Here is a 12971-nt window from a genome sequence, read left to right as displayed (position 1 = left end):
TCCTGCAGGGATCGGGCTGGAGGGGGGTCGAGAGGCCGAGAAAGCAGCCCAGACCCCCAAGCACATCCTCGTTTGTGCTCATTTTTCCCAGGTTATGTGCTGCCGAGTTGATCAGGTGACGATTGACAACCTCTGAGAAGCTACAACGAGAGGCTGGAGAAGGCGGCTGAAGGCGGGTTGGGCCCGTTTGACGGTCCGGCCTTGAGAAGTGCCGGGCGGGTGGGGGGTGCGGGGGGTGCAGAGAAGGGCGCTGCCTTCGTAGGCTCGGTCCCCGCTCCCCAGCCCCCAGGCCTGGGCCCACCCACTGGCTCGGCTCCCCGGGGACAGCTTGGGTGTTGGGCCGCGGGTGCTCAGCTGCAGCGCCCGGAGTCCGGACACCCAGTCCCTGCCTGCAACGCCCCGGCCGAAGGCCACGCTCCTTCCAGAACCACCCAGGGAGCTGAGGGATTGCGTGGGGAGCAAGCGGACAACCGGGTTTATGCTCGGCCTGCACTTGTGGTGTTTCTGCAAACAGGAGCCTGGCTGACCTTCCTGATAGTGGCAGGGCCCCGCCACCCCCATCCGCCCTCCATCCCACCCCCGGGCAGGCAGGCCACCCCGGCCTCACCTACACAGAGTTCCCACGAGAGCCCAGCCCGCCCCCCTCCCCGGATGGCAGGGGGTGAAACGACGGGGGAGAAGGCCTTTGCGTCTTTGGGGTGTTGGAGCATGAGGATGCCCTCTTATCCCAGCGGGGGGCCTCCAGCCACATCCCCTGCTCCGGGCGGTGGCCTTCCCAGGAATTTCACCTGCGTGCCGCTGATCCACGGGAGGGGAGAGCCGCGGGGACCTCGCTCCACGGGCACAGCGCCCTGGGCCGGGGGGACGGGGTGGCTCAGCCTGCTGGGTGGGGGGTCTGGGCTGAGCGGCGATCGAGGACCGAGGACGACACGTGGGTCCCCGGCACGGCCACCTCGCAGGTCCCCACACGCCCGCCGCTTGGGAAAGCCTCCCCTCTCGCCCCCCCACCCCGGCCAGACCCACTCCTCCCTGAGAGCTGTCACTGCAGACCTTCAAACCCATTTGACTGGGTTGGAGCACATCACACTGTCACCAACTCAGTTTTCATTAGGCGGCTGCTTCTCTGTTAGCCTAGCCAAGCAGAAGAACTCAAACACATGCACAAATTAAATCGACATCCAAACTCCACCAATATACAAAGCAATTTAAATGATATTCATTAGAGCGATGACAAGCCCTGATGAGGCTTTCAGGAGCCCGGTCCTTCAGCTTTTGCCGACTCGGTTTCATGGTCACTGAGGCGGAACTCCCGCCACTGTACCTTCATTTTTTTTTTTTTTAAAGCTAAGAAAATGAGTCCTTCCTGACACACCTACCTCATTCTCTCTCTCTTCTCTCTCTCTCTTCCTCCCTGCTCTGTGGCCGCCCGAGTCTGGCCGGCCCAGGCTCCCGGACGCAGGTATGGCCCCGAACCGGAGAGCCACATAAAGGAAAAAGCAGCCAGTCTGACTTCTTTTTTTCCATAAATGCTCCAATTAAAACAGATTTCAGTTTCTCGTAATTTCATTTCACTTGGCCTGGGAGATCTCTAACTCACAATTATGACGGTCGTAAATGTGTCCCTGGAATCCTGCTGTGGGGAGGAAAAAAAAAAAAGTAATGGAAGTGAGATGTTGAAACGCAGTAATTTTTAAAACGTAACTCACCGTCCCTCCCCGCCCCCCTCTGAATTTCAAAAGTCGTTCCCAAAGTCCGATTTATATGTTTTAATTTTGAAAGAGAGAGCGGGACAGACCTTCAAGCCCCCCCCTGCACCCCCGAAGCGCCTGGGGCTGTAGCAGGGGGCGGGTCGGGGGCCCCCGTGGGGTCCGCGGGCCTGAGTGGGGTCACGGGACTCGCCGTCCTCACGTGTGGGGGCGACGGGCCACGCCGGCCACGTCTGAGTCTCCAAGCCCCGGAGAAGGATTCAGGTCCGCTTGGGCAAAGGGAACAAGCAGCACAAGGACTGCGGGGCGCGCGCCCGCTAAGGGCAGGGCAAGGTCACGGCCGCGTGCAGCCCATCCCTGGGCTTTGCGCCTGTCCACGGCAGGAGGGACGATCGGCACCTTCATACACGGGTGCTTTGCACTTCTGTTTATAATTTTACGCTCAAGGTTAATTATGTGCGTCCTTGGCTTTGATCGGAGATGTTAGCACGTGACAAGGTTGCCTGTGCCCGAATTGGCAAACGGAGGATTCTTAGAAATACCCAGGCCTGGAAGCACACGCTTTCATCTTTAAGCCACGAGCTCTCACTCGCGGGAAGAACAGCTCCGTCCAAACCAACTTTCCGTGACGCCCGGAACGTTCCGGACCCGTGCCGCCCCAGCGGCGTGACCGCTAGCCCTAGGTGGCCACCGAGGGCTGGACGGGTGGCCGCTACGACCGAGGAACTAAGCCTTTCATTTCATTCCACTTAAATCTGAGTAGTCCCACGTGGCCGTGGCCTCTGCGTCGAACGGCACGGGTTAGACGTTAAATAACAGCGCATCCTAACTCCCGGGTGGAGCTAATTGTGGATGCTCATCCCCGGAAAGAGGTCACCTAGCTTATCATCATTATCATCAGGGATGATTTATTAAGAATATACGAGCACATGACATTCCACAAAGGTGGTGGAGAAGCGGTGCCTCTGATCTTCCATCGCGCGGGGGTTTGATTTTGACCACACTGGCTCTTTGGAGCCCGGGGAGAGGGGGGAGGTTAAGGGCACTGACCACCCGCCCGCTCCCCGAATGCTGAGCATGAAGAAGCCGCTACCTTTGCTTTAGGTCTCACGGCGCGGCCCGAGCGAGTCACCGGCTCTGTCCGGGACTGTCCAGACATCGTGGGCTGACGGTCAGGCCACCGAGCAGCAATTTTGCCAAATCCGTTGTGGTGCCCGGGGCCACCGGGAGCGAGGTCCCAGATCAAAGGTGGTCCTGGATGCCCGAGGAGCTGCCAAAGCCCACCCAGCACCGGGTTTGCTTGCCTTTAAGATCCTCCTGGGGGTGGCCTCCTGGCAAATCCTTGGGGAGGGGAGACAACGGTGCCCGGGAGTCCAGCAATGGCCTGTCCCCTAGGGCTCGGAGACGCGGAGCGGGAGGACAGCCAGCAGGTCCCCGCGAAGCAGACTCTGGGCCTGACCCTGGGGGCCCTCAGCTGCCGCCACGCCACACACGGGAAGGAAGGTGGGGTTTGCCAGAGGGAGTTTTCCTTCCCCAGGGGCCGTGTGCCGAGACACGGAGCCGAGGCCTTCCCCGGATTGTTCCCGAAGCTCCCGACGGCATGGCTTGCGGAGGCCAGCGCACCCTGGAACCGGGCGGGCTCACGGGCACGACTTCCCTCTCCGTGTCCCCCGGGGTCAGCCGCAGGGCCGAGAGGTGGCGACGGGCACCGGGGTCCCACGGGAGATGCGTTTTCAGTTTCCCTTCGCCAAAGATGACACGTGCCTACTGATAAATCCCTGGGGAGGGAAAACAAAAAAAAAAAAAAAAAAAAAAGGTTAGTGTTTCTATTACCAAAAGAATAACTATCTTTGGCAGAGCAAGAATGGTAATTCTCTCCATTAGCTAAAAGGATAATAGCTATTATTTTAAGGTTAAGGCATCTATCATTAAAGAGAGGCGCTGGGGTTTGCGTGTTTTCATCTTCACGTCGGCTTCCCTATAAAACGAAGCACGTTGTTCTTGTGCTACATCGTCCACAGGACAACATGCCGTTGCAATCCTCCAATTCCGAGACAACTTCACAGATGAATTTGAGGAAAAAAAATAAAATCATTTAAATTTTCTTTTTTCTTTTTTTTTTTTTTTGTCTCCTTCCCATTCGACGACTTAGAAATCTCTGGAGACAACAAGTTTTCACACCGGATTTGCAAAAGGCAGCCTTGCTTCCCATGGGCTCCTGTCTCCTTCTCAGCGCTCCCCAGCACTGCGAATAGGTTACCGGGGCCTCTTCTCTCTTCTGTCTTATTGGCTCACCAGGCCTGCGGCGCGGGCGGGTGCTGGTCAGGGGTTGGGGCCCCCGAAGCCCACCTGGCCGGAGCGGTCTGAACTTGAGAAGAGGACTCCCTCCCGGTTGGCAGAGACCACACAGCCCTGCATTCTGCTGGGGAGGCTCACACGTCCACCTAAGCACACAGCACCCTGGGGAGAAGCGGCTCTCTGGTGGCTATCAATATATATATATATATATATATATTTTTTTTTTTTTTTTCCTTTTGCAGAATGAAAATAGAACGGAGATGCCAGGGAGATCTGGGTCCTCATCATAACCAACCCTCTCTAACTATGTACGATTTTGGTTAATTATAGAATTCTTGCTGCCTAAAACTTAAAGATACATCACTGATATTTTTGCTAAATGTTGACTGCGGCGAATAGCTAAGATGTGGCATATTGATTTCTTGTTGTGAAGTGAGCTGTTCAAGCTCCATTTAAGATTTTCATCTTGCATGTAGCCCTGAGCACATCATAGCACCATAAATTAGTTAAATTGCACATTTATCACAAATGTTATTTTAAGATACTGTGTAAATGTGATGGCTGGAAGATATACAGTGGGGCTGCGACGAGCCCGGGCTTGGGCGGGGTGAGGTCGGGGTCACCCACACACCTGTGATTAAAACCTCCCTCACTTGGCACCGTCCCTCCTCCTCCTCCTCGCAGGGCCCTTTAAAGCCCTGCCCGGGAGGCCCCGTCCCTTCCCATACTCGCATCCTCCACCAGCGCCAACCGCGGGAGAAGCGGGGCGCAAGTACGGGGGCTTGGGAATACCCGCTCGAGATCCGCCCGCTTTGCCTCCAGACAATCAGGGTCCTGCTGGGCTGGCAATGGGAGGCTCTTGTGGGCCACGGCCCGCTCTCCAGCCAGCACAGGGCTCGGTGACCTCCGGAGTAAATGGCCCTACGGTGGCAAGCAGGGTGAGGCCCTGACCAGCCCCTCTCAGCCTCCTCCCGGGATGCACGGTCTGGGGCACCGTCACTACGTCAAACTCGATTTGAATTCGGGATGAGGGCCCTCGACTTCCCAGTTGACTACATCTCCTCCCGAGGTGGCACTAATTTCTGGGCCCCGTTCCCCGGGGCGCCCCTTTGCTGGCGCCAAACCCCCGGTGCCAAACGGGCGCCATCACCTGGTACCCACCTTGGCTCTAAGCCCTCACTCCTACGCCCCGAGTGGGAAGTCCTGAAGATAATCCTGAGGTGGGGTGAGGACGCGATGGGCTGAGTGTCAGGTTCTTCTCCCAAACCGTAAAGTCGGGGTGGGGGGAGGGGGGCACCCTCCCTTGCACAAATCCCATCTCCCTTCAAGCCACATGGGCCCGGTGGTGATGGAAGTGTTGTCAGTTTAATCTGTTAGACGCAGGACTTTGGATTCTAATAAACCGATGCTATATTTAACCTGTGAAAAATTCAAGAGTGGAAATCTGGGCTCCAGGATGTGAAGATGCGGGAGGCACAAGAGGGAGGGTGCTGTCCCCTGAGCCCCGGTTCCAGGGGGGAGCCGGCCCCCCGGGGCGGAGCGCATCGTGTGCCGCACTCCTCCAGGTCCAGGCCCGCGGGGCACACGACCACTCGGAGAGGGACCCGGGCCGAGGAGAACCGGGGGGCGGCACAGGCCCGTCCCCCGCAAGGGAAAGCCCAGTGCTCCCCGCCCGGGGACAGAGCCCCGTTGGGGCTGAGCAGGTGCAGGGCACTCCCACGGTGGCAAGGCCCGTCCGCAACCCCAGCGAGGTTCTCCCTCAAGCCCCGGAGAGACGTGGATTGCGGAGAGAAAGCGCAGCAGACAGGAATCTGGGACTTGTCTTGACAAAAGGGGTGGGGACGATGGGGAAGGGACGTGGGCGTGTTGCCGAACATCTCTGAAAGGGTTTAATTTAAATTTTTAATAAAAGAGTTTCTTTCTTCTTTTTTTTTTTTTTTTCCCTCTTCCCCAAGTTGAGGTGTTTTATGTATTACACGGATGTAATACATCTCTCATTTGTATAATTCTAGGTTAGGAGCTCCGATCCTGCATAACTGCGAGAGTCGTCTGAATGTAGTAATAAAGGTATTTTACAATTTTACATGATGTTCCCGGCGTTTTGTTGGCATGATTTGCCAGGGCTAATAAAAGCTTGTGATTATCATATAAATGCTCTCCCCACCCCTCCCGTGTGCGGGTTCAGGCGCCACCCCCCTCCCCACGGCCACCCCGCACCTCGTCCTCCGGGGTGGCCTCAGCAGGGAGCTCCGGACGCCCGAGTCCACCGACCCTGCGTGGCTCTGCTGTCTGCTACGTGAAAAGCCCTAATCGGCAGCAAGGCACCGCCCTGGGCCGGGTCTTCTGAAGGCCTCTCTCCGCGGACCTGCCTCCTGCAGGGCTCGGGCCCTGACTCCGCGCGCACGCACGCGCACACACGTCCAGAAGGGAGACCAGACCTCCCCCACCCCACGCGGGTCACCAGGTGGCACCTGCCGCTCGGCCCCCGGTGGCTTCTAACATCGCCTCCTCCAACCTCACGCGGATGCCTCCCTCCCTTTGACGTTTTCTTCTCAGGGAAAATTCTGTCCACGCAGCCTCTGAGACACACAGAGAGAGAGAGAGAGAGAGAGAGAGAGAGAGAGAGGGAGACACGGCTCCCCGCTCTCCAAACGCCAAAGTTCACTAAAACTCCCCTGATTTACGGGCAGCTTCCGACTGCCAGCACCTGGCAGGCACAGCAACCAACTCAGTCATAAACAGATCGCATACAATTTAATTTTAATGTGCTCGTGAGTCGTAGCACATTTCAGACATAATGGTGAACGCAACACAAAATTATAGCAAAAAAGACGATTTTAATGCTGCCGTAGAAAAAAGGGTTATATGAAGAGTCACATAATGGTGGTTCATTGTCAACAACAAAACAGGGCACAGAGTGTGTTACAGTGTCTGTGCAGCTTACATGCCAATATTTTATACATAGGTTCTCATATGGTGTCAGCTGTCATTTACTTCTGCAAATTAACTGCCAAAAATGGAGAGGAACAAAATCACTTGGAGAGCCGGTAACCACGGGTTACCTTTCATAAGCCTAAAGATAAAGCTGCAGTGTGGGATCTTGGGAGAATAATTAGGAAGAACAAAACAGAAAGTTACCAATCGAAATAAAAAGGCATCCTACAATATGGAATAACAACCGAGAGGGCGTATAAATAAGTGAAAGAGGTCGTATCACAGAATGCCTCGTGACTTTTAAGCAAAGTATTACAGTACAAACATTTTAAAGGCTTTATCAATGCTTAGGAGATACAGTACAACTTCTTTTTTGTGGCTGTTGCTCTTTTTTTTTTTTTTGATTTTTTAATTTTTTTATTTTTCTCTTCTTCTCCTCTTTTCTTTTCAAATAGACTTAACCCTTTGAGCACTGAGTTGCTTTCGAGCGTTCTTTGATTTCTAATAAATACCTTTAAAAATCATGTGCAAAATAGTTCTGATGCCCGCCATGGATGTCACTTCCTGGCCTCATGTATTCAGACTGGTCAAAACAAACGATAATATGATGCTAATAAATATGTATAATTTAAACATGAACCTCTATCGATATAGATGTACTGTATAGCAAAACAAACAATCATACTTTGCTTTCAGATAATGTTTCTGTATACTTTATAAATGCTATCTGTGGTATCTTCTGTATAATTTACAATGTTTGCATGTAAAAAAAAACAACAACAACAAAATCCATAGACCTTAAGAAAAAAAAAAAAAAGAAAGAAAGAAATTAAAAAAAAAAAAAAGAAATATACACTATACATAGGCACGGCTTATGCCCGGAGCATAGCAGGTACATAAAACACTGTTGCTATAAATGCAGGAAAAAAGGTCATTTAAACCACAATCACATTTTTCATAAGAGAGTCTGAAATCTATACAATATATACATCTATGTTTCAATGTGAAAATAATATTCTTTTAAATTTCAAGGCGTGTTATACCCCTGCAGACCTGCATAAATGGAGGTTCATATTATTAATTATAACTAAGCTGGTAAGGAGTTTAAAAAACAGAGCTTCATACATTATTATTATTTTATTTTATTTTTTAACCAAATTAATGCAAAAGTGCTTCAAAGTACTCAGAGGGCTAAAGATGAAAGGGTGAGAAATGCCAGCACACTCGAGCCGCGTGGAAAAAGTGTGCCCGGTTTCGTTATAAATGCTTAATTAAACTGTCTGTTAATGCATGCAGCTTGAAGCATCGAGGGGATGCTCACAACTAAATCCCATTTACACAAAGTTCCAAACACTTACCACTGCGTTTTAACCTTCATAGTTTACCAGTAACAACAGCTGATTATGCACCTCTATTAAACACTGTACAGTTATACAAAACGGTCCAGCCCAGAGTGATTCTCTGCAGTTAAAATAAGAACATGTGCCAAGAACAAGACAGAGGGGCCCTAAGGTGCCTGCAACAGTTTTCCCTCAAAGCAAATTCCAGTCACTTCCACCGAAAGCAAATGCTACTGCTTCTCTAACTCCGACACATACAGGAGGTGGTCTTCTGGGGACTTCCCGTGTGTTTTGCTAAGGTGAAGTTTAACGGCGTGCTTGCTCGCAAAGGTCCGATTGCAAAGTTTGCACTGGTAGGAGGTCCCCAGGTCCTCCTCGGGGGAGGACGTCACCAACTTTTCTGAGGGTGACTTGGTTTGTGCTATTTGATTATTAAGCTGTTCCGTGGACAGTTTGGACAAGTCCCGGAGCCGGAAGCCCAGGTGGGACTCGAGGTGACCGATGTACGTGGAAGGAGTCCTGATTTGTGACGCACAGTCGTTACAAAAGAACACGGGGTGGCCAGTGTCCAGGTTTTTGAGGAACTTCGTTCCACCTGTCCTTCGAAGCTGGTATTTCACGTTGGCCAGCCAGTGGCTGATGGTGGTCATGGAGAGCCCGGTGAACCTGGAGATGTGCATGCGCTCCTGGGGGCTCAGGTCTGACATGATGTACTTCCCCTCGGAGGTCTGCCGCAGGCTGGCGGCGAACTGGGCCTGCAGGATCAGCAGGTGCTGGGGGTTCCAGTTTGACTGGCGGCCCTTCCTCTTCTGCGCGGGCGTCGCCTCCTCGGCCTCCTCCAGCGTGGCCCCGTCAATGTCAGACTTCTCGGAGATGCTGGAAGGAGTGGAGGACTTTGACGTGTGGCTCTCTGTCAAGTTCTTCAGCATATCGGATATATCTGACAAGGCATTCTCGCGGAGCGGCGAGTTTGACATGAATGATACGACGGCAGATGTCTTTGCCGTTGTCACCGTGGATGAGGAGGTTGCCGGGGATGTGGACGTGGGTGACAAAAGCACTGAACCCAGAGAGCAGCCCTTGTCACTCTTCCCTTTCGTCAAGTCTATGGGCTGGTCGTTGCTGACGTGGTAGAAATAGCGGTCGAGGTGGTCCGCCTTCTTGGACTGCAGGGGCGGCGGGGTGGCCACGGCCGCCTTCTCGGCCAGGCTGTTGCTCATCTTGAAAAGCATGCTCATGGGGTCGAGGGCCGGCAGGGAGGGCTTGGCGGCCTTGCCCAGGTGAATGTTCATGACCGACTGGAGGGCGCTCAGGGGGTTCACGAAGGGCTGCTCGGGCGGGTGGTCGGTGATGATGGCCGTGCTGCTGCTCAGGCCGCTGCTCGTGGGCTTCACCGGCTCCTTGCCGTTCTCCGCCGGCTCGGCCGCGGGGCTCCCCTCCTTGCACGCGTCCCGCGGCGGGCTGGGGCTGCCCTCCTGGCTTTTGAAGCCCCCGTCGCCCGTCGCCTCCATCTTGATGGGCTCGCTGGCCTCGCTGCCGCACGGGGACGGGGTGGCCCGCTTGGGCGGGGACAGCTTGCCCTCCGGCTCCTTCAGCTTCTCCTCCACTTTGGCGACTTTCTCCGTGACCTTCTTCACCAGCTCCTCCATGGCGTGGAAGTTGGTCTTGGGCATGGGCGAGGTCTGGCTGCTGGGCGGGGAGACCAGGGTCTGGCTCTTCGTGGGCGACACGATCTCGCTGGTGCCGAACATGGGTTTCAGGGGCGCGCTCTTCCCCGACGAGCCCAGGGACAGCTTCATCATGTTGGGCAGCTGGTAGGCGGCGTGGATGCTGGGGTAGCCCCCCCAGCTCGGGGTGCCGTTCTGGGCCTTGTTGATGGCCGACGTCACCGTGTTTTCCAGGGATTTCAGGATATCCAGCCCGCCCTTGGGGCTCTCCTCCAGGTCGTTCTCAGTCAAATAGTGGTACTTGGAAGAGATGTCGTACTTCTCCTCTTCCTCGCAGGGCTTCTCCTTCTCCTTGGGCTTGTCGTCGGGGGCCGCCTTCTCCTTGTCGACCTCCTTCTTGACCTCCACGCTCAGCTTCGGGGAGACGCTCGCGGGGGTGTTGGCGGGCGACGTGAAGGTGGTGGCGGCCAGCGGCACGGACTGCACCTTCTCGTCCAGCAGGGTGGTGATGGTGGGCGTGACGGGCGTCTCCATGATGGGCTTGCCCTTCTTCATGGCCGAGTTCGTGACCTTGATGAAGTGGCCGGTGACCATCATGTGGGCCGTGAGCTCCTGCAGGGTGTCGTGGGAGCTGCCGCACTCCATGCACTTCAGGATCTGCGACTTGCGGGCTTCGAAGTGCCACGCGTAGCTGGCCCCGTTCTGGTGGCCGTAGCGGTTATTTGGCGTGATGTAGGGGTTGGAGTTCTTCTGAAGCATGTCGTTGGCGTCCGCCATCGCGGCCTTGGGGGTCCCGCCCGTGGAATCCGGGGAGCTGGGCAGCTCCAGCTCCAGCGACGCTTTCTTCCGGGCGGCGGGGATGATTTTGGCTGCGACGGGGGTGACGGGCTCCTTCAGAGGCACTTTTTGGTAGTGTTTCGTTTTGATCATGTGGACGCTCAGGTCCTGGAGGGACTCGAACGAGTGGCCGCAGTACATGCACTTCAACACCTTCTGGGCGTCCTCCTTGCCCTCCATCTCCAGCAGCGAGCGCTTGCGGGGCTTGGACCAGCGCTTGGGGTTGTTGTTGTCCGTCTCGTGGTTGTCGTCGCGGTAGTGGCCCGTCTCGTTCATGTGCACGGTCAGCTCCACCAGCGTGTCGTAGGCGGCGCTGCAGTCCTTGCAGCGGAACTTGCTGGCGCCCGTGAAGATGGAGCCGTAGAGCTTGCTGCTCTGGCGGTACAGCTGCACCGTGCTGAAGAGGCTGGGCTCGGGCAGCGCGCGGCTCTGCGACACGTGCTGCAGCGTCTTGGCCATGGCGCTCTGGTGCCAGTCGAAGCTGCCGCTGCCGCAGCTGCTGCTGCTGCTGCTGCTGCTGCTGCTGCTGCCGTTGTTCTTGTCGGACGAAGGCTGGTGCAGGTTGAGGTGCAGGTTGGACCAGTAGGAGTTGGACAGGAAGTTGTTGTACACGGCCTTCATCTGCTCCAGGCTGTCCGACACGGTCGTGTCCTCCAGGGGCGCGGCCGCCTCCTTGGCCTCCTCCTCGTTCTTGATGGAGCCGCTCTCGAAGTCGGCCATGCGGTCGCTGGTCTCGCTGATGTGCGACTCGCTGTCCATCTCGTGGCTGGAGAACTCGGCCGCCGGGGAGTTCTGGTAGCTGGGGCAGGCCTTGGCGAGCTCCTTGTCGGGGCACATGTACTTGGCCGACGGCTCCCCATCTGCCACGCTCTCCTCGGGGTCCAGGTCTTCCTCTACCAGGGCGGCGGCCTTTAGCTCATCGGACACGTAGGCTGCCGGGGCGGGTGTCGTGCGGGCAGGTGTCGAGGTGGCGGGGCGGGCGGGGAAGGGAGCGACCGGGAGGGGGAAGCAAAAGGAAGAGAAAAGAAAAAAAAAAAAAAAGAAAGAAAGAAAGAAAGAAAAAAGAGCGTTAGTTAAGTGCCGAGCCCACCTAGAACATTCTCTTCTCGACTCGCAGGGAAAACGCCGCAAAGTAGACGGGCACGTGTATTTGTAAAATTAAATAGTTAAAATGTGGTGTTTCTTTGGAGCAAAAAAAAAAAAAAAAAAATCTGCTCTTCAAACATAATTTGCCACCTTATTCTTCTCAAGGGGCAACAGCTTGAAATTAAAACTAAATTTGAAATTAATGAAGCACATTCTGGAGGTGGCATTCATTTCTAAAGTAATAAATTACTTGTATCAACCTCAGAGACAGCAGTTCCTGTCTGTCAATTAATATGTCTTATGCTTCTCCTACCCCTAATGCATTTCTTAACAGACAGATTCACAATTTAAATTAAGCAAGCATTTTTTACTCATTACATTTTTTGAGGCTCAATCTTTAATAAACATAAAGTACGAAAACATCAATAAAATTTTTACGAAGTAAGGAGAAAGTACATCAATTGCAATAAATTAGAAAAAAAAAAAAACAAGGTTTTGTGGGGGTTTCTTTCGTTCTTTTTTCTTTTTCTGTTTCTTTTTTCTTCCTCCTGGAAGAGCAGGTCTCGTAAAAGCTCACAGTAAGTTTTCCGGGTCTGTTCCAGATGGGAGAGAAGACCCTGACCCAGCCCTGGCCCCGTCCTCCGTGTGTATATTCAGCTGCCCTCTCAGCCACCTGCACACACACTCTCCATGCAGAATTATGTCAGAACAAGTTCAGGAAAATTGGTATGCGGTGCTCATTCCTGCTGTATAAATATATACAAGACCTTCCAGTGGACCTTACAAATGTCAAAGTGTTTGCTCTTTAGACTACTTTGTCAATATTTACTCAGCATAAGCTTCATGGGCATCCAACAGGGATCTTGTCTTTCTGGAAAGCAATGTAACTGGGAATATAAACCCAGTGTGCCCGTCCTGGGTGGGGGGCGGGGTGGAGGGCAGGGCCGGGCGCCGTGGGTTCTAGGACAGGCACATCCGGAGACGCAAACCCAGGACCACGCTCGTGTGAAGGGAATAGCTTTTGTTATCATTATTTTTTTTATTATTATTATTTTTTTCATTTCTTTGCACCCAGGGACTCAGGGTGTTCCTCACCAGACTAT

General features: G+C 54.2%; 1 protein-coding gene across 4 annotated transcripts in view; it reads right to left on the bottom strand.

Moving 5' to 3' along the window:
• Positions 1 to 12971, bottom strand: part of TSHZ3 (teashirt zinc finger homeobox 3) — an 85658-nt gene that overhangs the window by 8034 nt on the left and 64653 nt on the right. For 2 of the 4 annotated variants that reach the window (XR_005354813.1, XR_005354814.1), the window contains exons 2-3: positions 2800 to 3484; positions 1377 to 1633 (exon numbers count right to left, since the gene is read on the bottom strand). Coding sequence is in view for 1 of the 4 variants with exons in the window: in XM_038529517.1 (XP_038385445.1) it covers positions 8509 to 11714 (3206 nt within the window). In the remaining 3 variants the exon portion in view is untranslated. Of the gene's footprint in view, positions 1 to 1376; positions 1634 to 2799; positions 3485 to 6747; positions 11715 to 12971 lie in introns of those variants that run through there. The other 2 variants (XR_005354815.1, XM_038529517.1) reach the window with 2 other exon arrangements.

The sequence above is a fragment of the Canis lupus genome, chromosome 1 (assembly GCF_011100685.1).
Source record: "Canis lupus familiaris isolate Mischka breed German Shepherd chromosome 1, alternate assembly UU_Cfam_GSD_1.0, whole genome shotgun sequence".
NCBI lineage: Eukaryota > Metazoa > Chordata > Mammalia > Carnivora > Canidae > Canis > Canis lupus.
This window is presented reverse-complemented; position numbering and strand designations above follow the sequence as displayed.